The sequence below is a fragment of the Brachyhypopomus gauderio genome, unplaced genomic scaffold (assembly GCF_052324685.1).
Source record: "Brachyhypopomus gauderio isolate BG-103 unplaced genomic scaffold, BGAUD_0.2 sc66, whole genome shotgun sequence".
In the NCBI taxonomy this organism is placed as follows: Eukaryota; Metazoa; Chordata; class Actinopteri; order Gymnotiformes; family Hypopomidae; genus Brachyhypopomus; species Brachyhypopomus gauderio.
Window position 1 is genome coordinate 1362881 of NW_027506887.1, and position 27500 is coordinate 1390380.

At 47.7% G+C, this 27500-nt stretch overlaps 1 protein-coding gene across 11 annotated transcripts in view; it reads left to right on the top strand.

Annotated features, from left to right (window-relative positions):
* magi1b (membrane associated guanylate kinase, WW and PDZ domain containing 1b) overlaps positions 1-27500 on the top strand; it is a 96445-nt gene that overhangs the window by 12238 nt on the left and 56707 nt on the right. For all 11 annotated transcript variants that reach the window (XM_076989157.1, XM_076989164.1, XM_076989167.1 and 8 more), the window contains one exon: positions 22808-22924. In XM_076989157.1, the coding sequence (XP_076845272.1) occupies positions 22808-22924 (117 nt within the window). The remainder of the gene's footprint in view (positions 1-22807; positions 22925-27500) is intronic.

Genomic DNA, 27500 nt, shown 5'->3' on the forward strand with positions numbered 1-27500 from the left:
TAGAAGTCTTGACTGCCAGTTTTGCTTACTAGAGTGGATTTTGGAAACTAGACCACTCTAAAGTTGTGTGTGCGTGTAAGTTACATTCATTCTTTGCACACGTGCGCATTTGTGTTTGTTTGAGAGATACTGAACGGAAGGAATGCCCCACATGACGATGAACCTGCTCTGCTGGAACGCGTGGAGTGACATCATGGTTCACGGACGCAGCTGCCCAGTTTCGTCGCCTGCTCTCGGTTTGCGCCCGGTGAGACTTTGCTTCAGCAGACGTGGCCCAGCCACCCCAGCCAGCTGTCCCCTCCCCACGCAGGGGCCTTCGGGACCAGACACGTGCCCCGCACCCCAACTTGTTGGAAATTCTTTCCATATATGCTTATAATAAACTGGGAAAAGGTGCTGAAACCGTGCAAGTACACAGCATGCATCTTCCATTTTTAGAATTGTTGAGACTAAAGTTTGCATGTGCGGCTCAGAGCGTGGAGCACGCTCCCTCAGCACCGCCGGAGCCGTCTGGGTTGGGCCACGCCTCCGGGAGGCGCCGCCGCATTCTATGTGGGTCGACACGCCCGGTGACAGGAGTTCAGCCTCGCTTGATGTATACGAGAATAATATGTATTTTGTAATGACTCGTGGGAGGGAGGGAGGGATGAGCGTGCTGGTTTCATAAGGCACATCTGCTCACCCTGATCAGCTGTCAGAAAATTATAAACCGCTTTCTTTCTTTATGTGACTTTTGGAATGCACTTTTTAATTTTTTAAGCAAATTTGCACGTTGCAAAAACCAGTTCTGCTGCCACTCAAAAACAGTTCTGCTGCCACATGAACCGGTTCTGCTGCCACTCAAAGCAGGCTGTGCTTTACACGGTCTGTCCGTCAGTACCTGGACCTGGTGAGTTGAGCACCCTGGCTTCTTGGATGCAGTGTAGCATATACAGCTGATGCAAGGCAAGACGAAAGGTTATGGTTAAGAGAACAGGAGGAAGAAGCTCAAAGAAGTTCGGTCTGGGGTCAGGGGTGAATCGGTGGTTAGTAGCCTCAGGTTCTTTGAACCTGGTGTGAAGGAAGTGCACACACCTCCGGCAGTTTCATGAGTGTGTCACAGCGTCGGTGGTGCTCGGCCTTCACGGGCTGTGTGTGCGTTACTGAAACTGTAGCATGCCTGATGACACGCATGAACCTGGGTCGGGTGGGAGGGGGTTGGGTAGCTCGTTGCGTCCGTGATCGATTCTCTGCCCTATTAATGATTTCCCCCCTGAGACGGAAGAACCGCAGCTGATCACTGTGCTGACATAATCAGTGGGGAGGAGTGATGGGTGTTTAGCTTTTAGACTAATGTGATGCACTGCTAGGGTTGGTGCTTCAGAGTGTGAATGGACAAGTGTGTGTATACGCATCTGTGGGAGGGAGGGAGAGCAAGAGAGAGAAAAGGAGCATGTTAATTGTTTGCTTGCATGAATGAGTTTAATCACAATTGTTTGATAGGGTGTGTGTCGTCATGCATACCAAAGAACAATTATACATGCGAGCATGTGTGTCCGTACCTGGACATATCTGTGAATGTGTGCATGGGCGAGATTGTGAGAGGAGGCGGAGACTTTGAACCCTGGCATTAACCCCACCCCCTGCCACACCCACACAGCTCTTTCATTGTTTTGATACCTTCAAAGTGATGAAAATTAATAGTAAAGATCATAATGGTGTCCCCATATTGCATTAATCACCGTGATACTGTCAGCTGGTATGCGACAGGCACGATCAGGACATGGAGGGGGGGGGGGGGGGGGGGGGGGGGTTTGCATAACCTTTTGAGTTGTGGAGTTCTTTGTATCTAATCCCAGTTTTATTTTGAAGGACACAAATAAATCAATGCCAGCTCCCTCTGCTGTCCAAGACTGGGATTGGCGTAATGGACATTCGCATTTTAGAAACCAGGTCAAAACCCCCAAAAAGCTATTTGTGGTGAAATCATTTAGCATGCACCAAGTGTAGTGATGAAGCAAATGGCCTAAGGCTCCCTGCACGGGTAACTGATGAGTAATGAACCGTCACTCTGGTCATCAGGCCATCATCTGTGCCTGAACTGCCCATTAGCCTGCAGATGAATAGTACGGAGGGTGAGCTCGGGTGAAGGTTCAGGAGTGCCTGCCTCCTCTGTGCAGTTCATTAGAAGATTAAATCTATGCCTTTGTGTGTCCCCCCCCCAACCCCCCTAAGCTCCTGCAGTCTCAGGCATACGCTATACTTGTACTTAAAAGAAACAACCTGATATTTGAACCTCCCCCCCTCCCCTGCAAAAGTGTTTTGTTTATGTGGACTGTTGCCAGGTGACTATAGTTTCTATCCATCTCTGAAACTGTGCTGCTCATAGGGTACTTGGACAACATCTTCCCTGCTCATCCTTACAAGGTCAAACTTCCTTAATAGTGACTTGCGTTTTAGAAAGCTGACCCATCTAGCCCAGATGTCTGCCGCTGGATAAATGGGGTCATGTCCCGCTGGTGTCATCCATTTGCTTTTATTTTTTTATTACAGTGGTTCTATCCATGTGTTTACCCTGCAGCCTCAGACGTGGGGGGAAGGGGTGTGGGTGGGTGGGTGTGTGTGTGTGTGTGTGTGTGTGTGTGTGTGTGTGTGTGTAGGGAGGTTGGTGGCCCTGTCACTTGGCTTGTTTATGCTTGGATATTTTTATTGATTTGTTTTTCAGGGTGTTCCTTTTCTAGCACAGTGCTAGAGTGCTGCTTCACTAGCGTGGTTTGTTTTGGAATTTGGGAAGATTTGGCTAACAGTCAGCACATGTAAATATACAGTACAAGGAATCAATGGGTTCTTCAAGCACTGACATTTTTTTGGGTGTCCCTGTTACTATAGGACCTGCCCATGAACACAGATTAAGACTAATCCTAAACTGAAACAGAGCTGTAGTCCTGACGCTAGTCCGGAGCAGTCCTGACGCTTGCGTTATAACACCCCTGACTGTATGCAAGAGCTACTTTTGAGTGCAACATTTGAGGTCAAAAGTATGCTTTTGTTGTCATATGATTTTAGGTTTTGATCATGTTTGTAATGCTGTATTCACTGGAAAAGCCTCTGAAATGACTGCTGATACGCGCACACTCAGTCCCAGCCAGATCGCGCGCCTTTGAGGCCTGTGTTCCTGAAGTCGTCTCGTGCCTCCGTCGACAGCTCCGATTACGCGCGTGTGCGTACGCGGCTTCGTGCGCTGGTTAAATGCGTTTACCGAGTCGAGAAAAGACATATTTATACATGTGTATCAGTAGTCTAAAGAAGCATTTATCCTGCAGACATCATAAACTGTAAATTCATGGCTGTGACAAAAGTGGGAGAGTTATCTTGATTTATAAATCTGTGTAATGTTGTGCATCATTAGGGGATGTTGCCGCACTTGCCCGCGTGTGTGGCAGGAGTCGCGCGCTGTCTCCCCCCGCAGTGACGATCACGAGGCCCTCCACACCGTCTGCACGCGCCACGCTTGCTGCTGATTTCACGGCTCCTCCACGATCAAGGGCGCGATGCGGCGTATAATGTTTGCATACTATAAGCGCCGGAGTCCGTTTCATCTTCTCCTTTCTGCTCGCTGGAGAGCAGCACAATACAATCCCGCACAGTTTAGGTAATGTAGCTCATTTGTCAACAGCGTGCACTGAGCCTTTTTGCTGGAAAGTGTGCACAAAATAAAAAAAAATCCCTCACCGCCCGTACCCGCCCTGACCGAAAGCATTTATTTACAAACCGAGGCTGGCTTGTCGCCTGGAGGCTGGCGGCAGACTCGGTGGCTAATTACATTTCGCATGGCGCTCTGCTCTCGCTTTTAATTAGATTGAAGCCGCGCTGGCCTTTGATGAAAACGCCCGGTCAGAGCGGCTCACCGTCTCGGATGCCCGTGTGATGAAGGGAGGTGCCGTCCTATTCCGTCGTGGTATTTCACGTTATTTTGGTGTTCAGAATAACGTGTCCGACCTTCTACGTCGCAAACGCACCCCTGCTGCTGTATAATAAACACATTCACGGTGTTCGGATCTTGGTCTTGCTGGTGCCGTTCCAGTTCGAGGAGGACTTGCTAGCCTAGCCTTCATCCTGGCTCTTGTTCGCCAAAAGCAACACGGTGTTAACACAACTCGAGCGTATATAGCTCTCATTAAATCGAATGAGTCAGCTAATGTTTTGTTGAATAAGGGATCAGCTTCATCCAGGCCTGCTCTCCCATCGTTGAGGGAGATCTGATACAGAGAGAACTGTGTTATGGTCATCTCTGATATTTTGGGAAATGTAGTTTGTGGTAGTGTAGAGAGCAATCTGAAAACAGCTAAAGATGCCAGATGGAGTCGAAATATTAGCAGTCCTTAATTGTCTGGTCGTCATATGAGGTGTGTGTGTGTGTGTGTGTGTGTGTGTGTGTGTGTGTGTGTGTGTGTGTGTGTGTGTGTGTGTGTGTGTGTGTGTGTGTGTGTGTGTGCATAGACTGCTCTATTCCATAATGCGACTCTGAACTTCAGCAGGGCTCTTATGGCTGCTTGTCAAGTGTATCGCCCTCGTGTGAGTTTCAGTGATTGCGTGTTTGCTTGCTGTGGGCCAGCATGCAGCTATTTCCTGAGTTTGACCCCACTCCTGTCCACCATCACAATGAGGAAACTGCACAGATGGAATGTCTGGTGCTTCATACACACACACACACACACACACACACACACACACACACACACACACTCAGAGGTTCATTGAACCTGCGTCACTCTATCCTTGCTCCACAAAGGGTCAATTTCTACAGATGTTCTATGTTGCTTTTCCCCAAGCTTCAGAATGGCTTCTGCCTTCTCAGAGTACTTAACAGTTAGGGTGAGCTGTTCCTGGTGCAGTGCCCCGTTGAGAAATGTTGAGGCTTGGTGTCCAGGAAAACTCCCTCTCTCCTCTGGACTCGAGTAACAGACCAGATTTATATGCTCTGATAAAACAGGGCCGTTTTATCTGGTTACAGGCCTCCGGTCAAATACTGGGTGTGCATGCCAAGCCTAGAAGTCTGCCTTACTCAACACAAATAGATAATGCAGATTTGACCCAAATGGGCAAGATTAAAACTGTTAACAATTTATAGAAGCTCTTTTATTAAAATAAGTACACACTATAAAATAAGTATTTACTATATTACACCCAAAAGTGTTATGAGTGGTACTGCAGATATAACAGAAATGGTGGATGCGGAAAAACTCCCTCCGCTCTGTTTAAATCTTATTCCTCCCTGTCCGTCCCTCAGAACTGCTTCCTCTGTCCTGTGTCTTGTCTTTATCTCCGGTCCTTGCAGGCCCCGTCCCGCTGAGGTTTAACCCTCCTTCACCACAGCACGCGCTCCGCCCTGCCCTACACCCACCCTGCGTCCTGCAGCTGCTCCAACCCGCCCTAGATTCCCCGGGTGGAGGCGTTCCGCTGGTTCCGACTAAATGACCTTGCTGTGCTCCTCGGGTCTGGACGGGCAGAGGCCTCTGCTCGATGCTGTGGTGCCTTCATGCTGCTTTGAAATGAGACAGACCGGTGAAGCACATGTGATTTTTCAGAAGCCTGATGACCACACAAGAATGCTTTGTTTACGCTCACAGTGGAGTAATTGAAGGCCTGTGAACTCATGCACTGCCCTTGTGACTGGCTGATTTGGTTCGGCTTGCTCCCTGGGCGATTTTGCTGGACCAGGGCATGTGCTCAAGATATTCGGCATATTATGTACAGCCGTCTGGTGATGACACCTCTGTGGCTTCATATATGTTAACACCCAGCACAGTTTTAGCTCTGCAAATTGTGCAGACCACCCCACACATGGGTGGTCTGAGTTAGATGGTTGGGTAAAAGGGTCAGCTCTTAATTTCAAACAGACGGGAAGAGGTGGAGGAATTTGACAGTAAAGTACCACCCCCTCCCCCCACACATCCATGTCTCTCACTGCATGGGCGTGCCTCAGCTGTGTGTGCATGGGTGTGTTATTGTCCTTCTGAGATGATGCTCTGGCCAGTTGGAGTGGGTGGTCCTTGGTGGGTTTGCCCTTGTGTTGTGAGGCTCCGCCCCTGCCAAGGCCCCGCCCTCCCTTCACACTTGCCGTTCCGGGATGTTTATGCAGGGATCGGCTCATGGAAAATTTCCTCCCTTTTAAAAATTGTGCTAATGGAACTTTTGGCCACAGTGCTGTAACTCCCTATACTGCTAGATGCTTAGCTATTCTCTTGCCAGCTCTTGTTCGTTCTCTCTCTCTCTCTCTCTCTCTCTCTCTCTCTCTCTCTCTCTCTCTCTCTCATACATTATTTGAACTCTCCTCCTCTTTTTCTCCTTTCTACATCTCTGGATCACACTACCCCTCTCTTTCTGTGTGTGTGTGTGTGTCTGCCTCCACAGGGCGAGTATATTTAAATGCTGATGGCTGCGTCTGAAAATAATTAGGCACAGCAGCTTATATAAATACTCTCTTCCGCTCAAAGCAACACGCAAACATCACCGTGGTGGCAGAGGGATGGGTGGAGGTTTGGGGTGGAGGGAGACGGGCGGTGGTGTCTGCTTGAAGCTGTAGTCTCGCCGCTCTCGTGTCGAACATGGGAGCATTGGGGTTTTATCCCGACTGATCTGAACACAGCCACTCCCAACCTGTGGTGAGAGGGGATCAAAGCGCAGGAGACTTCAGTGGGGACGTGTGCGTAGCTGCTCGGAGTCTAGCGGGCCCTCCGCTCGGACGGGGCCGGGGTCAGCAGCAGGGCTCTGATGTCATCGACGCAGGCCATGCAAATTTCATTAGCTGCACTCGCTCCCTTCACTAGCCTGCAGATGTGGAGCGGAGGAACTGTGACGTGCACGAGACGGGCCTGCACAACGCTGATCTCACACCGCATGCTTGCCATAGGAATGACTCTACTTTTCAGTTTGAACCACTTCTGTGAGCACGCAGGACCCTGGCCAGCTCTAAAAAGCATAAAAAGAAATGTCCTCACTTACCAGTCTGAGGTCTGGGGTGATGACCGCCAGGGCCTCATTGACCAGACGTGTAGAAATATGAGCACAGTGCCTTATTTTTTAATGTACTTCTGGCCCGCTGTGCCTCAATGTTGATTAATGTACTACAAAGCACAGATTTGTCACATTTAACTGTTTGGAACAAGAACTTGGTGTGATTGCTGTGGGCCTGTTTTTAATTAGATGTACGATTAGCTCCAGCTATAAGGATTTCCACACAGAGACTTTGATGGACAGTCCGGGGTGTGTGTGGTGTGCAGTGCCCTCTGGAGTGTGTTTACTGTAAACAAGACACTTGGTTTCCATCCCGTTCACTTGTGCTGATGGATCAAATGAACAGGGTGACACCCTTCTCTTCCAATCTCGTAATGGTAGGTCTCGTAACACACAGGTTGGGTTGGTATCTGTCTTCTTGGCTCCTGGAGGACTTGGCAGGCCAAGCCGCCACCATTTTTTGGTGATCTGGACTAAGGTGATTGTGGGCTTGTCCTTTTGTTACTAATGCTTGAGGGTTTTAGCTCAGGTTTTAGGTTTTGAGATTGATGACATTTCAGTTCTGTGTGTTCCTGTTTCTTCTGAACTCGCGGTCAGTACGTCTGCTCGGACTACCCCAGTGGAGTCGTTTTCTCACACACGATGAGTACGGTAAAGCCGAAAGTCAGACGCCACGTGTCCAGGAGGTGGTCGTTATAAAGCCCGTGAAGGACTTTAGTGTTCCCTCGCCAATGAGATGAATCAAAGTCACACGTCAAGCCTGTGTTCATCACCATACTGGCTCAGGAGCTCTTGGTTCTGGTTAGTTTTAATTCATCTGCAGTTTCGTGGAAGAGCGTTTCCTCACGTGGTAACGTACGCTCTGGCAGCAGACAGAAGACAGGACTGGTTCTTCCACTGGGCCCTTGGTGATCAGCTTCATGCACCATGACTGCTCAGTACTGACTACTGCTCAGTATGTGAACACAAAGCTGATTTGGTGGAGGTGTTGGTTTAGTTTTTTGTTTCTTTATCCCTCATCAGCGTAATAATGATTTAGTTAAGAGGTGATTAAAATGGTTCTGAGCATGTTCAGTAGAGCCAGCACACTCTCCCTTGTAAACATAAAAGGAATTTTAAAGTTTCCAACTCGATCCTGATCGGGCGTGGAGCCGCTTTTCCCAGAGAGCAATGAGACGTTCTGAACACACAGATTTTGCATGTGTAGTCTCATCTGATTATGGAGTTTTGGTTTGGTGAGCCAGTGGGACCAGTGGCTGGTGACCACTCCCATCGAGCCTGTCTCCAATCAGAGGCAGAGTTCTGACCGAAGGGCTCTCTGAAGTCAGCGTCTGCCACAGATGAGATCTACCAGCCCTTTCTGTCTCTCTGCCTGTCTTCTATCTGATAACAGTGGGTGGTTCACTCTGCAAGGACTCTCCTTCAGTGCTTGCTCTCTCTCTCTGTCTCTCTGTCTCTCTCTCTCTCTCTCTCTCTCTCTCTCTCTGTCTCTCTCTCTCTCTCTCTCCTTCCTCTTTCTGAGCGTTGTAATGCTTTGTTTTTTTCTTTGTTCTTTTTTTCTTAAGGAAGTGGGACAGGATGGGAGTCGTGTTGGAGAGATAACCCGATGTTTCCTCTTGAAGCGTTCTGCTGGGGTGGAACGGGTGGTGGTATGCAGTGGTGCAGGGTGGAGGTGAAGGCTGCTTATGTAAACCTCCGGCCATCTGCCCTCTAGGGACCTGCAAGACTAGCATGACGTCAGCTTGGCCTTCCTAGCCTGTGGAGTGTGTGTTTATTGGTATGTCATATGTTGGCAATGGCCCTTAGAGCTCTGATTTGGGGACATTAGAACAGGTGCTCATGTACCAGGAAACAGTTATGATCATCTCAGACCGCCCTATGACTGTGTCTCAGTACAGTCACCTGTCTTCTGGTGGTACCACATCTCGGCTGTGTTGATCCTAACATTTTAGTGTCAGGTGATGATGTGTACATTTCCTACTTGCCTAACTGATTCCTCCTATCAGAATCAGGGTTAACTCCCTGTGGCCAGCTCTGGGGTAACTCCCTGTGGCCAGCTCTGGGGTAACTCTCTAGCTTGTAGTACTTGTAGTGGAGCTGTAAGTGTGTAGTAAGTCACTGTCAAAGTGCAGCATCCTGCTGTTGTAGCAGTAGGTGGTGGTTGTTGGCATGTGCTTTCAGGCGTGTCTCGAGGAGTCGTGCGAGCGCAAAGCTGAGTTCTCCGTTGGGAAGGGAAGAGCAGGGAGGGGAAGTTCACGTCACGGCAGGGGCCCTGGCCTCAGATCAGCCGGCCCCGCCACTCTTATGGGTGGATCTGCTCTGGTTATTTGGATCATGACCATTTTGTTCTTCCATGCAGTTATTTGATGTTGGGATGTTGATGTTTGATGATTCTGCTTCTCGGAAGTGCAGTATTCCTGCTTCGGAGGGTTTGGTGCCTCCAGTCTCCGCCCCCTTTAGCCTCCAGTCTCCGCCCCCTTCAGCCCACACTCTTATCACCATGCCTCCTGCATGTGTGGTCCATCACTTTCATATCATAATGCCAAAATACACACACCACATGCATTCATGCAAACAATATCATATTCCCTGATGGATTTTCCTGTTTTCATAAATTCTCATGAATAAGCCCTGCGGTGACTGTATAGATGTGTGATTTTTGTCTTTCTGTTGAGGATGTTTGTCTTGGAAGACTAAGTGATGGAAGCTTGGTTTCAGGGTAGTTCTAGCAACAGTGTGTGTGTGTGTGTGTGTGTGTGTGTGTGTGTGTGTGTGTGTGTGTGTGTGTGTGTGTGTGTGTGAGAAACTAACTTACTGTAGCACCAAAAAGGAAAGGTGTGATTTCACTCCAGAGTTGGATGAAAACACCAAGGTGTGAGTGTGTGCACTTGCTGTCCATCACACACCATCATGGTATCACACACAAGGTTTGCGTCAGCCTGGTTATCCTTGTGCAGGGATTGTAAGTGGAGATGATAAACCATGAAATGACTGTAAGCATTGTGTCTTTCCACAGAGTGTGAGGACACACTGTGGTCAAGCCCTGTGCCATACACATGCTCAATATCACATTCGTTAGTGTTTGAGTTACATGTATGTATGAAAGGTGCTATACAAATAAAGATTATTATTGTGTTTTCAGTCGCCAGCGTTGTGTTCACTTCCATAGCATCGTTCATTTCAGCAGATGGTAAATCTCATTACTGTATTAAAGTGTATGAGGGGGCTTGTTTCTTGCAAAATAAATGTCTATACTTCCTCCTTCTGAGTTGACATTCTTGGATGAAAAGCCCTGATTCTAGAACATTATAATCAATATAAAAAGTAATCAATATAACGCATGTCTAGAAAAATATAATCAGTATAATGCATGTTTAGGGAAAATGTCTAATCAAAATAAATAGAACTCAGAGATTGACATGATGTCAGAACTAATAAAAACATCTTGTCTTTTCTTGATCTGCTCTCATGGCGGCCTGGATCATCTCACTCTTACGGTGTTTACCTGGATCATCTCACTCTTACGGTGTTTACCCTGAGAGTGGAGTGTTAACCTCTTTATTCGTCTTCACACCCCCCCCCCCCCCCCCCCCCCAAAAAAAATGGTTTGCCTTTTTTGGTAAGACGTTTCCCTTTTTAAGAAACAAGAACATAAATAAAAAACAAATAAAGGTACAGAAAGCCACAAGAGGTGGACTGCTTACCAAACGTGCTGTAAGGAACTCATCCTTGGTAAGATGGAACTGACTTAAAGCCTGCAGTGTTTTACAGCCATATATCTGAGGGCCCAAACTGTCCCCTCACTACCTCGCCACATAGAGATCAACACCTCCCATATCTCCACTTTCTCTGTGGTGTCCAGTGCTGTACCTCCATCACAGTGCTGGTTAGAGTCATGGCCCATGCATACACTGGAATGTTCAGAACATCACTGCATCACTATTGGGTTTATTTTCCCCTAAATCACTCATCCCTGTGTAGCCATACGCTGAACCTGACTAAAATAAGTTCTGAGACAGGGGTTGTATGTACAGTTCAAACATCTGCTCCATGTTAACGTTTTTAGACCCTGACAGTTCCTACTCCCAGACTTTCTATGCATCACCTCCATTCAAAAGCCACTTCATCCCACTGTTCATTGGCTCATGGTGTTCAGCCAGGGGGTTGGGTGTCAGCGGTGTGGAGCTGCCTTGGGTGGAGCAGTGGGAGTGCATGATGGAGTTGGCTTGGCTGGAGAACTGGGCTGTAGGTGTGTGGGGGAGGTGATGTTGACTTGTGTGGGGGAGGTGATGGAGTTGGCTTGGGTGGAGAACTGGGCTGTAGGTGTGTGGGGGAGGTGATGGAGTTGGCTTGGGTGGAGAACTGGGCTGTAGGTGTGTGGGGGAGGTGATGTTGCCTTGGCTGGAGAACTGGGCTGTAGGTGTGTGGGGGAGGTGATGTTGACTTGGCTGGAGAACTGGGCTGTAGGTGTGTGGGGGAGATGATGTTGACTTGTGTGGGGGAGGTGATGGAGTTGGCTTGGGTGGAGAACTGGGCTGTAGGTGTGTGGGGGAGGTGATGGAGTTGGCTTGGGTGGAGAACTGGGCTGTAGGTGTGTGGGGGAGGTGATGTTGCCTTGGCTGGAGAACTGGGCTGTAGGTGTGTGGGGGAGGTGATGTTGACTTGGCTGGAGAACTGGGCTGTAGGTGTGTGGGGGAGATGATGTTGACTTGTGTGGGGGAGGTGATGGAGTTGGCTTGGGTGGAGAACTGGGCTGTAGGTGTGTGGGGGAGGTGATGGAGTTGGCTTGGGTGGAGAACTGGGCTGTAGGTGTGTGGGGGAGGTGATGTTGCCTTGGGTGGAGAACTGGGCTGTAGGTGTGTGGGGGAGGTGATGTTGACTTGGCTGGAGAACTGGGCTGTAGGTGTGTGGGGGAGGTGATGTTGACACCAGTGCACCTCTTTTTCCAGACAGTCCTGACTACTCAGCATATTTTGCGGTAGGACACATCTGGAGTGCAGAGAGGGAAAGTGTGTGTGTGTGTGTGTGCGTGTGTGTGTGTATGTGTGTGTGTGCAAGAGAGATTTGGGGATGTATCAGAGGTTTAATAGTGTACTGTTGGAACTTTGCCCTCTCCTCTGGCATCTGGGAAACTGAGTCACTGAGGAAGTAATCAGGGCAGGTAGCACACACACACACACACACACACACCTTCTAGATCTACTCATTTGCTGAATCTGTGTTCCTTTTGGGTGAATCTGTGTGTGTGTGTGTGTGTGTGTGTGTGTGTGTGTGTGTGTGTGTGTGTGTGTGTGTGTGTGTGAGAGAGGCTCAGAAGTAGGGAATCGCAGAGATCATTAGTGGTAATGGAAGGAGAAAATTCAGGCAGTCTAAGATGACACTAATAAAACACTTGGAGCTGAGGGCCCTGTGCTAGTCACCCATCCCTGAGAGAAGGAGGAGGAGAGAGGTCTCTGAAACAGAGCTGTAATGGCGTGAAGGATGTACTCCGCTGAGAGTCTCTGCTCCCCACTCTCCTGGTCCTGGTGGGCTGGTATAGTCAAACGTCAAATCCCACAGCTGAAGATAGAATGTAAAGTGTGCGTGTTGGTCTGTGTACATTATTAGTGTCTTTCCACTTGTGCTAAAGCCCAGAGTGACTGTCAGGGAGTTGTGCAGCACTGCATTTTGGTGTCTTTTTTTTTTTCTCCACACTTTTGCGGCATCTGGAATTTGCACTACCTCAGTTTGGGTGAAGTTCATCTTCCTCCGCTCTGCTCGGAGAGACCGAGTGAACAATAACGGTGTGAGAGAGGGAGAGATGAGATTGGTGATCGCAGAGGGGCCGGTGGGTGTCAGGTGATGTAGCGACAGACTTTGTGATCGGGGAGACACTTCCTCCAGCTGCTGTGAATGGAAGAGGGAGGTAGAGGGAGAGATGACCACAAGATTGAGGAGCAGAGGAGAAAGATTCCAGGATGGACAGCACAAGAGGAGAGGTGCGAGATGAAAATGAGCATGAAGAGGAAAGTGCGAGATGGAGGAGAGATGGAGAAAGATGCTGCCGCTCCATCGGCTGGACGTGGACCCGAACCTGAAACGTCTACGAGAACATGCTGAGGGCCAACCCTTCCCTACGAGCATATGCTGCACATACACCACCACCTACTGGGTGTGTCTTCCAGTGTTGCCGACCCTGGCTCGCCCGCATGCCAGCATCCCGTCGAGAGGCCACCAGATCCCATGGGGAGGTCACCAGATCCTGCTGCTCGCCAACAACACCTCCACTAACGAAGCAGCAGAATCCTGGAGGGCATTGGCATTTTCATACAGTGATTGTAGTAAAGTGAATAGAAAAATAATAAAATGGAATGTGGGTAACGGTGCTGTCTCTCCTGTGGGGGATGTCGCACCACCCGGGCTCATGGTCCATGCTGGACCAGTACTAGTCCTTGGACGAGACTTCCAACATTACTCACCTGCCTCTGTAACGTAACTGAAAATTGAGTCACTCTGCAAAAGACCATCATAAAATGTTAATGCAAAAAGTGTTGAATGTAAAATGTAAGATCAAAAGTTCAATTCGTCCTGCGCCCATCGGCTAAATCAGAACTCCTGTGCTGGCTTTATGGTTTTTAATCTAAAACCAATCGATTTGTTTTATTAATGTATAATTCTTCAAATGATAAATTATAGCATTCACACATTTGAAGAGTCTAAATAAACCACCGAACTGTCTTAGGGCTGCTGCTGGGTGTGTGTGTGTGTGTGTGTGTGTGTGTGTGTGTGTGTGTGTGTGTGTGTGTGTGTGTGTGTGTGTGTGTGTGTGTGTGTGTGTGTGGCTGGGTGTGTGTGTGTGTGCGAGAGAGAGAGAGAGATGGTATGAAGGGCAAGACAGGATGTTAATGAAATAACACCTCCTTTGAAATAACACCACCTTTGCCTTCTGTTTGTTTTGAGGTCTCTGATCTCACACTTTGCTCCTCCTGGAGGCGGAGCCTCTCGGTTCAGATTGCACAGACCCCACCCCATAGTGAACATCTTTGCTTTCCATTTGAAAATCTTGAGACTAATGCGGCGCAGGGGGAGTTGCACTTCACTGTGGTTTTCAGCACTGTAAAGAAATGAGGGGCCAGGAGGCGGGGCTTCCACTCCCAGCTTTACTCCTGTGGTTAATGCTCTCATAATTCAGAGGAGTAAACAAGAAGAAGCCTCCAGAGCCCCTCCCAGTGGCACCACAATGGACCAATTGCCTTCATATTCATTGCATTTTTATTAGTGTTTTACTCAATCACATGTGACGTGCTGTAGTTAATGCCCCTCCCCCTGTGACGTGCTGGAGTTAGTCTGTCCTTGTGTGCCCCATGTCCTGTTCTCTGAGGACAGCAGACCTGCAGGTGGTGTTCACAGGACACGCAGACGACTGTCCTGGGCTTCACTTCTCCAGATGTGCTGCAGAGGTGTGTGCCAGTAACAGGAGAGGGAGAGCATTCTGATGTGAGGTGTGCTGTGTGTAAGCTGCTCTTGGAATCTTGAAGCCTGTGTGTGTGTGCGTGTGTGTGTGTGTGTGTGTGTGTGTGTGTGTGTGTGAATGCCTGGGCTTCAGGCTGGGGTCTTGGTTTCAGTCTGCACCACAAGCTCTCGTCTGTTATTTTTGGAGGAGCGCTGATTGAGGGGCGTGCATGCGTGCGCAGTGTGTGTCTGTACAGTGGGGACTTGAATATAAAAGAAAGGAAGAGAAGACCTTCCCTGAGACCTGACCCTCCCCCCTCCCTCCTCCAGGACACCTTTCAAATTCATGATCGTGATTAATCATGAAGTGCCTCTTAAATCCCCCACTGTTGTGTGTGTGGTTGATTGAATTATGCCATCTGGTGGCGTTCTTGGAAATTGCAGTGTTCCTGCAGGGTACACCCTGCTGTTGTAGTTGTGTGTCGGGCTCTGGCAGGGAGGGGGTGCAGAAGACTAGTGGGAAAGCAGTGTGGATCACACCGGGGAAGCTGGTGTGTGTGTGTGTGTGTGTGTGTGTGTGTGTGTGTGTGTGTGTGTGTGTGTGCGGGCGGGCGGGCGGGCGGGCTGCAGGGTGGAGGTGTCTGACTGTGAGTTGATGGGGTTCTTATCAGAGAACCTTTAAATACCCACAGCGCAAGGAGACTAGAGATTACAGAGAGGAGGAGGAGGAGGAGGAGGAGGAGGAACAGGTAGGAAGAGTCTGGCCCATACAGAGAAGATAAACGAATGGAAAGATTTTGTGCTGCTTTTAAAAGTGTTCTTTGTTTCTTCCATGCTAATCTCACAGATGCTGCTCACACTGGATCACATACTGTAATGGGGATGTGAGTGTTTTTCGGCCTCTGTACGGGGCAGTCATGGCCTGGTGATTAAGGAACTGGTCTTGTGACCGGAGGGTTGTGGGTTCGATTCCCAGACCTGAGGCCATGACTGAGGTGCCCTTGAGCAAGGCACCTAACCCCAACTGCTCCCCGGGCTAGGGCTGCCCACCGTTTTGGGCATGTGTGATCCACAGCCCCCTAGTAATCACGTGTGTGTGTGTGTGTGTGTGTGTGTGTGTGTGTGTGTGTGTGTGTTCTAACTGCACAGATGGATTAAAAGCGGAGGACAAATTTCGATTGGGGTGTAAAAATCACAATTGACAAAATATGGCACATTTTTCAGCAGTTGTAATTCATCTGGTGCTCGGTCCACTGGCAAAGACAGACGAACTTGTAAACTCTGCTGCTAGTTTCACTCAAACGTTTAATATCACAAACACGCTGAGTAATGTTTACTCCACTCACCTGTGGACGTCACAGAAGGTTTATCTGGGATCCATCTGGACGTGTTCATCTGAATGCCTTTACACACTGCATATGTGTGTATTTATTCTTGTAACATCTGTCACATTGGGAAGAATTTAGCCCTCTGGTCTCTCTTTGCAGCATTTTACTGGAAGGAAAGTTGATCAATCCTCTCTCTCTCTCTCTCTCTCTCCCTCTCTCGCTCTCTCTCTCTCTCACACACACACACACACACACACACACACACACACACACAAACACGTCTTCCTTTCGACGTGAAGCTTGCTGCCAGCCCAGGGGTGGTTCTGATACGTCTGCTGGCCCCATCTTAGACCTGGGCCATGATGGAGCTGCGGGGGAGGGGCTGTGATGTAAGAAGCGTGGGGGAGGGGCTGTGATGTAAGAAGTGTGGGGGAGGGGCTGTGATGTAAGAAGCGTGGGGGAGGGGCTATGATGTAAGAAGCGTGGGGGAGGGGCTGTGATGTAAGAAGCGTGGGGGAGGGGCTGTGATGTAAGAAGCGTGGGGGAGGGGCTGTGATGTAAGAAGCGTGGGGGAGGGGCTGTGATGTAAGAAGCGTGGGGGAGGGGTTGTAATGAAGGAGGGGGTGCAGTGGATGAGGCTTGGGCTGCCTGATTCTCTGTAACATGGTGCCGTTTTGGTGCTGGCTTGGTACCCTTTTGTTAGCTATTGTTACTTTTGTTTGCATGACATTTTGTGGTATTCTAAAACTTGGCAGGATGGTGGATGATGTCATGTAGCAATTAGACTGTTTGTGTGTGACTTTTATGTGAAAAAGGAAACTTCGTGCTAGTCTCTCAGACCCATAATGAACCTCAGACTCAAACGACTTCCCAGTGTTTACCAGTGAGGCTACATAATCTGTGTGGGCAATTGGCTCTTACCCTTCAGAGGGGGCGGGGCTAGGGGTCAGCGTGCTATGCTGCACCATAGCCTATGGAGGCATGTTGGGGAGACCCTGAGTAAGACCCGTGTGTATAGTCAACATGCATCAGTGTGTAGTCGTGTTCTGTTGCTAGATCCTTCCATCACCTCTTCAGCTTTTCTGTCCATCATTTGTGCATGGAAACCATGCATGCATCTATAATGCTCAAAGATGAGGGAGAGGGAGAGAGAGGGAGAGAGATGGGAAGAGGAAAGAAATGGAGAGATGGTGTAAAGGACATGGCTGCTTGTCTGAGATTAATTTTTAGAAGCATATTTCTGCTGAGAACAGTTCAAATCAATAAAAGCAATCTGTAGAGTGGTAAACAATTTCACTTGCCACTAGAGAGATGCTGCTTTGCTCAGGCTTTCTTCACTGTGATTGGTTGGGTTTATGGCGATGAATTGGGCTGCGTGCGACTTCAATCGTGTTGTAAATCCACGAGCATGATGGGACTTCACACGGCATCAGCGAGAGTGCCAGGGCGTGTGTGCAAACCTTCACTACACTGGTTAATCTGCAGTGATGTTTTCTCCCATTGCATATCTAAGGTATATCTCTGTTTTAAAATCCTGTTTGTAGTATGAATGGCAGCATGGAAAACAGAGCAGAAAGCTGAACTGATGAACATCTGAACTGCTGAAATGGCATTTCTGTTTGCTGATGGTGTGGCTCTGAAGTTATTTCCAGACTCCAGGTTAAGCATTGCAATACAGTAGTGTGTGTGTGTGTGTGTGTGTGTGTGTGTGTGTGTGTGTGTGTGTGTGTGTGTGTGGTCAGGTTTTTGGGGTCAGGGCTGGGGTGGGGGTAGTAAGGCATTTGTCTATAGTACACAGAGTAAGGTGGGGGGGGGGTGCTACTGGGGCCTGTGTGTATAGTACACAGTGTGAAGGGGGCGTGTCCACTGGGCCCTGGGTCTGTAGCCCACAGAGTGAAGGGGGCGTGTCCACTGGGCCCTGGGACTGTAGCCCACAGTGTGAAGGGGGCGTGTCCACTGGGCCCTGGGTCTGTAGCCCACAGAGTGAAGGTGGGAGTTAGGGTTAGCAGTGTGGTGTTCAGGGTTCCTGCAGTGCTGCTCTCTCTGCAGTATTTCAGTGAGGGCAGTGAATCACATGCCCATAAACATGTTACATTTTTTCATCATAAATTGTTTCAGCTTTTTAATCCACTGCTGGCCCCTCCCACCCATCAGCTGGAGCAGACACATTGTTGAGATTGAATCAGAGGTGTGTGTGTGTGTGTGTGTGTGTGTGTGTGTGTGTGTGTGTGTGTGTGTGTGTTTCTCATCCTGTATCAATCTTTGTGAATGGCACTGAGTGAAAACACGAGGCTTCAATGGCAATCTTGGTTATGTAAGGCTTAGGCTCAACTATCATCAATATTTGGCTAAAGGATTTAGTTAAGAAATAAAGAAAAAAGTTAAAACTCTAATGTCCGAAACATTCTTTTGTCAGAACTGCAGATGGGTGTATGTGCTTCCCAATCTCACCAGTAGGGTGCAGCAGACAGAAACTGGACAAAGATGAATTCTGGTTGGAGCAATGTTGCCATGGTGCCACAGGGTCTAACATATTGCAAGTGGGTGGCAATGAAGACCCATCCAGAGGGCAGTGTTGACCAGACGAACTGGCTCCCTACCTGACTCCTACACACATGTGTATACACACACACACACACACACACACACACACACACACACACACACACACACACACACACACACACACATTCAGTGTGACTTAGATGCATTTAGTGCCACATTGCTCCTGTCGCCACGACCTCATAATGAACATTTTGCTCCGTTTATTTTTGCCTCCCTGCTACACTCAGCAGTCATCAGCGAGGCACTAACAAAGTCTCAAAAAGTCTCCTTGTGGTAGACTTTCCTGCTAGGTTGTGGGAGGGGGGGGTGACTGTGCTGAGAGAGCTCTCTGTGGAGGAGGTGGGTTTGCCCAGCTATTAGAACCCCAAACATTGTGGGTGTGTTGGTGCAGAGGACTTGTTAAAAGCAATGGATGCGTAAATCAGTTTTAGGGAAGATTGTAAAGAGTGTCTTTAAAAAAAAGTGTGTGTGTTTGCACGTGCATATAAGCTGAGTTTGAGTCTCCTGTGGCTGATGAGGGAGGAGGAGGAACGGAGGAGGCCAGGAGCTCCTGATTCCCTGGTTCTCCTCAGCCACCCGCCTCCTGCTGTTTCCATCAGCTGAGTCCAGTGGCAGCTCAGTGCCAGCACAGCATGGCAGCACTTTATTCCCGGAGACATGAGTGAAGACGTCTGCTGCCAGTGCCGACACACACACACACACGCGCGCACACACACACATACACACATTTTTAATGTTTTTTTTTTTTAATGTGCCATATTTTGTCAATTGTGATTTTTACACCCCAATCGAAATTTGTCCTCCGCTTTTAACCCATCTGTGCAGTTAGAACACACACACACACACACACACACACACACACACTAGTGATTACTAGGGGGCTGTGGATCACACGTACCCAGAGCGGTGGGCAGCCCTAGCCCGGCGCCCGGGGAGCAGTTGGGGTTAGGTGCCTTGCTCAAGGGCACCTCAGTCATGGCCTGTCTGGGAATCGAACCCATGACCCTCCGGTCACAAGACCAGTTCCCTAACCGCCAGGCCATGACTGCCCTATAAATGGCTCGGTGGCTTTAAGCCACCCCGCTGTTGGGCATTGGGTGCTTACGCATCGGCTCCACACCACTCCATTCCTTTCCACGGGAGCGCACTATCCAATGCCCGTGCCAATATGCATGCTGGGTTGTGTTGTCCAGTAATCTGTGCCGGCCATGCTGTGTTGGCATGTTCACGTTGTGTTGTTGCAGTGTGCATCTGGCAACCTGAGCTACATCTGCACATTTAAATTCGAGTGCTCTCTGACTTCCAGGTTGATGTCTTAAGAGGTGGTTGACACGCACTTAAACAGCCACTCACCTAGGCTAGCTTATTGTATAGTAGCCGAGTGTCCATCTGTACACCGTAATTAAGGTGAAATCCCTGAGAAAGCGGGAGAAATGGTTGATGGTCCAAACACTCACGCAGCCTTTCACTTCAGCTCCTGTCAGCCCTTATTATAACCTTTAAATCAACAGCTCTGGCTCCAGCAGCAACACCTGAACGATATATTGTTTCAGTCATTATCACGATATTGGTTGTCACCAACAGGTTTTTTATGGAAGGCTGCAATATTCAAATTGGCTTTAATAATTGAATAGCTTTTATTCTGTCCTTTGAGCATTCTGGCTGATTACACCCCTCATGTCTAAAATAAATTGGGACAAAATGTGAAATGTGAATAAAAGTAAAGCAGTGATTTCAGTCCACAATTTTAAACACAGCGTCATTGTTTTTTAAAAAATATAATTTAATTCTGAAATTGATGCTTGCAACGCGTTCCAGAGAGGTTGGGATGGGACAGTTTAAAACTGGGGATGATGTAAAAATGTTCAAAGAAAAGTGTTCAAAGTGTAATGTGATCTTGGGTATAAATTGAGTATCCTGGAAATGTCTTGGGTCTGTGGAAGTCATCGGGGGACGCAGACATCGTGTTCCGTGACCCAACAGCCGAGGCCCAGTCTGATTTATACCAGTGTAACACTAAGAGTCAGGCTCCGTCATGGGGTGTTTATGGTTCTATGGCATGGGCAAGTTACATATCTGCGTGGGCATTATTCATTCAGAGAGACATCATTCATGTGACACATTCTGCAGTGGCGTATGCTGCCTGTCAGGTGACATTGTTTTAAGGGATATTCACACGCATTTCATTCTGACCTCACCAGACAGCGTCCTGCATGTGACATCAGCAGGGCCATGCAGTCACAGTGTGGCTGCACGACAGGCCCGTCTGCAGTCTACATCCGTCTCCCACGGCAACAGTGCCTGTGGCGTACCGCAGAACGCCCAGTGCGACACCGAAGTTAATACACTACAGCACTGTAGCTCTTGTTTATAGCATCTGACGTGGCTTCTATTGAACTGACGTAGTTTGTCCAGCTAACTTTGTTTAGTCAAAATAATGCAGGTAAATTATTAACCATGCCATGGTTTTCTTTCTGTCTGTGTTGGACAAGTGGGGGTTGGTGTGGTGTGAGGGGGGTTAGGGCCAGAGCTGTGTCCTGCTGCGAGTGTCCTGTTACGCATGTCCCACTCTGGACGGTGATGGCGTGGCCCAGGAGGGCTAAGAGCTGGAGCACTTATAAACACACACTAATCTGGGTCCTCCTGGGATGGGAAACCTCCAGCCTGATTTGTAATGTGTGTTCACATAAAAGTTGGGGTCCCTCAGGATTCTCAGGGCATCAGTGATACAGAACGCGCACATTGATTGGGAGCTATTAGTTGGAAATTGTGCAATATTATTCCTGTAAGAACAACTGAAACATTTAATACATTTTCTCACACTCACACTGTTGATAACAGCCCAGTCTAAGTTAAGGCATTGTACTATAAATGTTGGGAGTGACCAGGTTGGTCAGTCAGATTGTCGGTTGATTAATTGGTCGGCTGGTGGGCTATTTGGTTGGTTGCACTCAACGATCAACTGTGCACGTTGATAAATAAGCAGGAGCTCAACAAAGCACTTAGAGCCACTGCCTCTACAAGCTTTCTGATTGGATAATGAGCCTCTGGGTGAGATTTTTGTTTCGTTTTACACTTCCTGACTTCACGTGAAGAGATGCAGGCGTTGGTCACTGGCTGCAGGGACCCTTCTGTTTAACAGTGTCCGCCATCAGTGCCGACTACGAGCACACTGTAATGGTAGCACGTGACTACCAGAACCCACAGAGACAAAGAGGAAACCTGACTCAAACTGCAGTCCTGTCTTCTTGGGCTAATTCACACAGACCACTGAGAGGGTGGAGTGCTCATTTATTTATTTATTTGTTTCATGCCTCTGTCGTTTCGTTTAAGGTCTGTAGGTTTGTTTACTAGCAGTCCTCCTCTCAGTGTTTCCATGGCAACCAAATCCTCCGCTTTCAATTCGGCAGACTGTTTGTTCACCCAGGATGTCTAAAAAGATGTCTTGCTTAGTACTGTATGTCGTGTGTGTGTGTGTGTGTGTGTGTGTGTGTGTGTGTGTGTGTGTGTGTGTGTGTGTGTGTGTGTGATTGAAAGAGAGCGAGACAACAGACACAGAGAAAGGCTACAACATGATTTTTTTTCTTTGGCGTTTGTTTGTTGGTTATTTTAATCCATTGTATAGATGATTTCTTGACCCAGATTACAGTTCTCTGAACTCACAGAGACCAGTTGCAGTGAGAATGAACACAGACTAAACTTTAAATGTTTACAAGAAAACAAATGCCCTGACGTTTCTCTTGTAGCTCCTCCAACGACTTGCAAGCCGGCGTTTCCAGGCAGCGGGCTTTGCTTGGTGGTGGTGTTGGTGGTGTGTGTGTGTGTGTGTGTGCCCCTATGCTCTATGTAGTCTAATGCCCACTGGCCTGGCACGGCTACGGGTGCCCGGGAGACCTACTCTAGCACGGCAACACTGCTTGGCTGTCTGCACCTCTTTGCAATAGCACTGGTTAAGCTATCCATGTTTACAAACAGATGGTCTGACTGAGGGTGGGAAAATCTTCACATGGCATGGTGCAGCTTACACACACACACACACACACACACACACACACACACACACACACACACAGAGTGGAGGAAGCAGCCAGGTATCCTCATAAGTGTGAAAGGCAGTGTATTACTATGTGTTAAAGGCTTCCCCAATTTCCCATTCAGCTCCAACTCCTACGTCCACTGGATTGTTAAAGCTGGAGGGTAGACGTGACGGGGCTGTTGCAGTCTGGTTGTGTACCACTGCACCCACAGGAGCCTTTAGCAAGACACCACTTTGTTCACGTGATCTTCTAGAGCTCATGATGGAACATGGTGGTTTCAGCTTGAACCGCTGTGGAGGAAAGACGAGAGTGGGTCAATCGTGGTCCTTCACAGTAGATGGACCAGAGACGTCTGGCAGGTGACCGAGGTGTCAGGACAGCGCATGCGCAACGGTTGGTGTCCATTCTGATTGTTGTTACTGTGACTGACGCTTCCCCTCTTGTCCTCAGGAAGTAAACTCAACAAGGACCTGAAGCATTACCTAAGCCAGAGGTTCCAGAAGTCTTCAGATGACCACAAGCTCCAGCAGGTCATTCGGGACAACCTCTACCGCCATGCCGTGCCTTGTGAGTCTCCTACACTCCCCTCTCTTCTCCTCCATTTTGTTTTATAATTTGTGGTCCTCTTCTTGTGGACAGACATATCAAGGTAATTGGTTCCCATAGACCATTCCAGTGAACCATGGCTGAATAGCTCAATAGCTCCGAGGTCTGTAGTGGCATCTGAGGTGGTGTTGTGGTTTCATTTACAGAGTTCAGTTCAGTCCACAGATGCTGAAATCTGAGGCTGTTAAGGAGTGTAGCAAAACCTCTGAGGAAAGAGAAACTAAGGACTGTGAGGAACAGTAATTGCCTTCTGCTCCTCTAAGACAAAGACAGAGCTTGAAAAAAATTTAGGACAAATAATTGAGAAATTGGAGAATAAAACGGTGGAAATAAGTATTCACAAACTACAATATATTTGAGTTTATAATCAAGATAACAATTTTGAATTTTGAAAAACACATCTGATGCAAATCATTAGTGAGCATTTTGAATCTGGAATCTGAAAAATCTGGAAAACATTAATTATGATGTTATTATAATGTTTATTATTAAACAATAAAGAAAAAAAACAATAATCAATCATACACTCATTAGTAATGACCAAGCACCATAAGAAATAAATGTTCACTTTAAAAAAATTTTGGATTTATATTCATATGGACAAGAACCAGAAACAAAATATTAATCTCATCCTTAATATTAACTTGCCAACTAACAGAAAAAATAAATGAACCAGGGGAACTAGTTCCATAATGCCCTAAGTGAGGTGCCCAATAATAAAGCCCCAGGACCTGACCCACCTCCAGCATTTCTGCCCATACTAGCCCCAGTTTTCATTAGAATAACAAGAGAAGTCAAACAAAATGTGAAATAACACTTTGACATAAATATTGTAACTCTCTTAGTTCACCTAAAACCCAATACAGTCCCCATCTTGCCCTCCTGTCATCAACCTTTACCACCAAGTCCTCACACTGCACAGAGGTGCTGGGGAAGCGCACACACACACACACACACACACACACACACACACCACTCCTCTTCACTACCTTTATAGAACCATTAGCAGCTACGATTCCTCAAAATACAAATATCAAAGGTATGCAGACAAATTCAGAACTCAGTTTTTTATATGCAGATAACACCGGTTCTTCAAAAGCCCACTTTAATTTGATATTTTGTAGTATGTCTAAATTATTTGAATAGTTCTATAAATGTATCAGTTAATTGGACCAAATCAACCAACTTACCACTCAATATGAAGATATTAAACACAGCAGACCAGACTTTGCCAATCCCCTTAACATCACACTACATGACACATTTAGGCATTAAAATTTCCACTAAGCTGTTAGAGCTGCAAAACCTCTCTACTCAGTTATAGCCGATGACTTTCCATGTTGGATCAACCTTTCACTCTGTCTTTTATTGGCATCATTTCCACCATCAAAATAGTAGTATTACCAAAACTAAATGACTCATTTTCAATGGCCCCAGTTCAGCTCCCTTTAGCCTGACTTGAATCCTTAGACTCCATTATCTCCACATTTTACTGGAAAAACAAGCCACCAAGAATTTAATTAGCCACACTACAAAACTCTTAAATGCACTGAGGCCTTGAATCTTTTCACTAACCTACTACATTATATTATCGAATGAATAAATCCTGGTCAATAGAACAAATTTTGAGTGGTGGAATGCTAATCTCAGACTTGCTGTTTATTAGCCATGTTTATCAGTACTCAAACGCAGCCCATTACACAAGTCCAATGCTGGCTGCCACTCTGACAACTTGGTAGAAACACTTACCAAAAAAATCCTACATTTCCAAAAATAACAGTAAAAAAAACAATAACAAATTTCAAATGCATTTTTCAGAGCAACAGTTTAACATTTGTTCTCAGATCAAACCCATACATTTTGTTTAGAGTAACTGGTACCTTGAATACCTGCAAGACAAATCAATTATACACTCAAAAATAAGATCAAACGTATGAACCTACCTCCCCAATTTCAGACCTTATTTATATCTCATCTACAAACAATATGTAGAATCCAAAATTTATAAGCTAGCAACCAAATCAGATTCAGAAATATACTATGTAAGAAAAGGGAAGAAAAATTACTTCCACTGCTGAGTTCTGGACTCAGATCCTTGAAAACACATTAAACATGACAAATAGCACCAGTCTGTACGTCATACAATACACAATTATTCACAGTGCACATTACACTGAACAAAACACTAACAGAGGTCTCACACACTCTGAAATCTGCTACCACTGCTCAATAAACACCTCTGAAACTGCATAAGAGTAGCAGAACCCAAACACTGCTAACATTCCTCAAACCTCAGTCAGATTTTCACATAGGTGATCCCAGATTTGGGCAGCACCACTGTGTTCTGTGTGGCTTGTTCTGTTCCCAGAATGGTGCTCCTCATTTGTGGCTGTGTTAAAGTGGTGACTATCTCTCCTCTCTTTTTTTCTGATGTGGAGCTGTTCCACTGATGGGCTAGTGTCAGTGTGACAGATGGACTGAAGGCAGCTTTTGGGCAAACGGGTGCTTGCTGGCAGGATATTAGTACACATGCCTGTCACTTGGTCCTCAGCTCATTTCTTAATTTATGGCCAAATAATCCTGCTCCTCACAGGGGGAATGCTAATCCCTGACCCTGGGTCAGCAGTCCCTGCAGTGCAGGCTTCCACTGCCCACATGGATGAACTGTAGCATTCCCACTATGAATGGCTGTTCCACTAAACACTGACCCTGGGTCAGCAGTCCCTGCAGTGCAGGCTTCCACTGCCCACACGGATGTGATGACCACACAGATGAACTGTGGGCATTTGCGCTCATAAACATCACTTCATGGAGGACAGTGTTGGAAAATACTGTGGCACGAACTCAAATCTCTTGTATGTTTAACAGCTGTGTGTGTGTGTGTGTGTGTGTGTGTGTGTGTGTGTGTGTGTGTGTGTGTGTGTGTGTGTGTGTGTGTGTGTCTGAAGCACAAACGTGTGTGTAAGGGTTAGAGTGTGTAAGGGTGCAGCTGCTCCTTTTTGTTTCTTGATGGCCTGAGCAGTATGGATGCTGGGATGCTTTGCCAGGTGGTGTGTGTGGGGGTGTGTGTGTGTGTGTGTGTGTGTGTGTGTGTGTGTGTGTGTGTGTGTGTTGGGGAAAGGGTGGAGGTCAGGGGGAGCAAAAGGTCAGGAGTGATTGTAAGGATGCATGACCCTGTAACAGGGAAGTTCTCAGGGATGTGAGAATTTCAATAATGTTTTGTGAACAGGAAGGTTAGTAAAGTTAGGAACAGCATTACTGGGTTATTTAATAGCCTACACACTGAAAACAACTGGTTTGCTATTTAATCGGTTTTACAACCATAAGCTGTGGGTCACATTTTTAAATTTAGTTTTCAGTTTTCCACAATTGAAGGTTCGATCAGTGATTTTTATTTGCTTTGTGGATAAAAACACTGCTGTCCCTTTAAGAAAGAGCAGATGTGTGTCTTGAGCAAGTGGGAAGCAAGATGGTTGCCATAATGTTCTGTCTGTCTGTCTGTCTGTCTCACTCTCTCCCTCTGTGTGTGCGTGTCTGTCTGCACCAGTGGTCTGTGTGACTGCTCAGTTCAATCAGCTGTCTTGGTCCACGTCTTCCTTGTCGGGGGTTATAAGGTGGTCTGTTTATTTCCCCCAACTTCTGCATTGGGCTAGTGGAAATGGGGACCTGTCTGTGTCCCTCTGTGCATGTGGGAGAAAGAGGGTACCACAACACACACACTCCTCCCTCTCTCTCACTCTCTTCCCCCCCCTCCTTCCTCGCACTTGGTTCGATCTCTGCCGTCTGCTCTGCAGCTCAGGTTGCTTGTGCTCCTGCAGACAGCCAGATTAGCGTTCCGGATTAAGGGTCTGATTTGTAAGGAGCCTCTCCTCCTCCTCCTCCTCACACAGGCAAGTCTCCGCCTCTGAACCGCTGCTGACGTTCGTTTTGTTGTCACGTCTGTGTCTCCGCTCTCTTTATTCTGTCCGTCTCGGATCTCGGAGAGGCTGGCCACGGGAACGGAGTTGACTGACAGGGCGGGACCGTGGGGATGATGGTGGTCTATACACCCATGCAGAAGGGATGGTCAGGGTGTGGGGGAGGGTTGTGGGGTGTCCGTGAGAGTGGGGGAAGGGCTGAGGAGAGAGGGAGAGAGGGAGAGAGGGAGAGAGAGAGAGAGAGAGAGAGAGAGAGAGAGAGAGTTGGTTCATGCATATGTTCAGTGTTCTCCAGTGTTGAAAGACAGACGGCAATGTGTCTTGGTAATTTCTCCCAAATCTCATTTATCTTGATGCTATTGTCTGTTGAACTATCAGGTTCCTGACCCCATTCTGCTTGTGAGGGTGGGTGAGTGTGGATTGGGGTGGGTGTGTGTGTGTGGGTGTGTGTGTGTGGGTGTGGGTGTGTGTGTGTGGGTGTGGGTGTGTGTGTGTGGATTGGGGTGGGTGTGTGTGGGTGGGTGTGTGTGTGTGGGTGGTTGTGTGTGTGTGTGGGTGGTTGTGTGTGTGTGGGTGAGTGTGGATTGGGGTGGGTGTGTGTGTGTGGGTGTGTGTGTCTG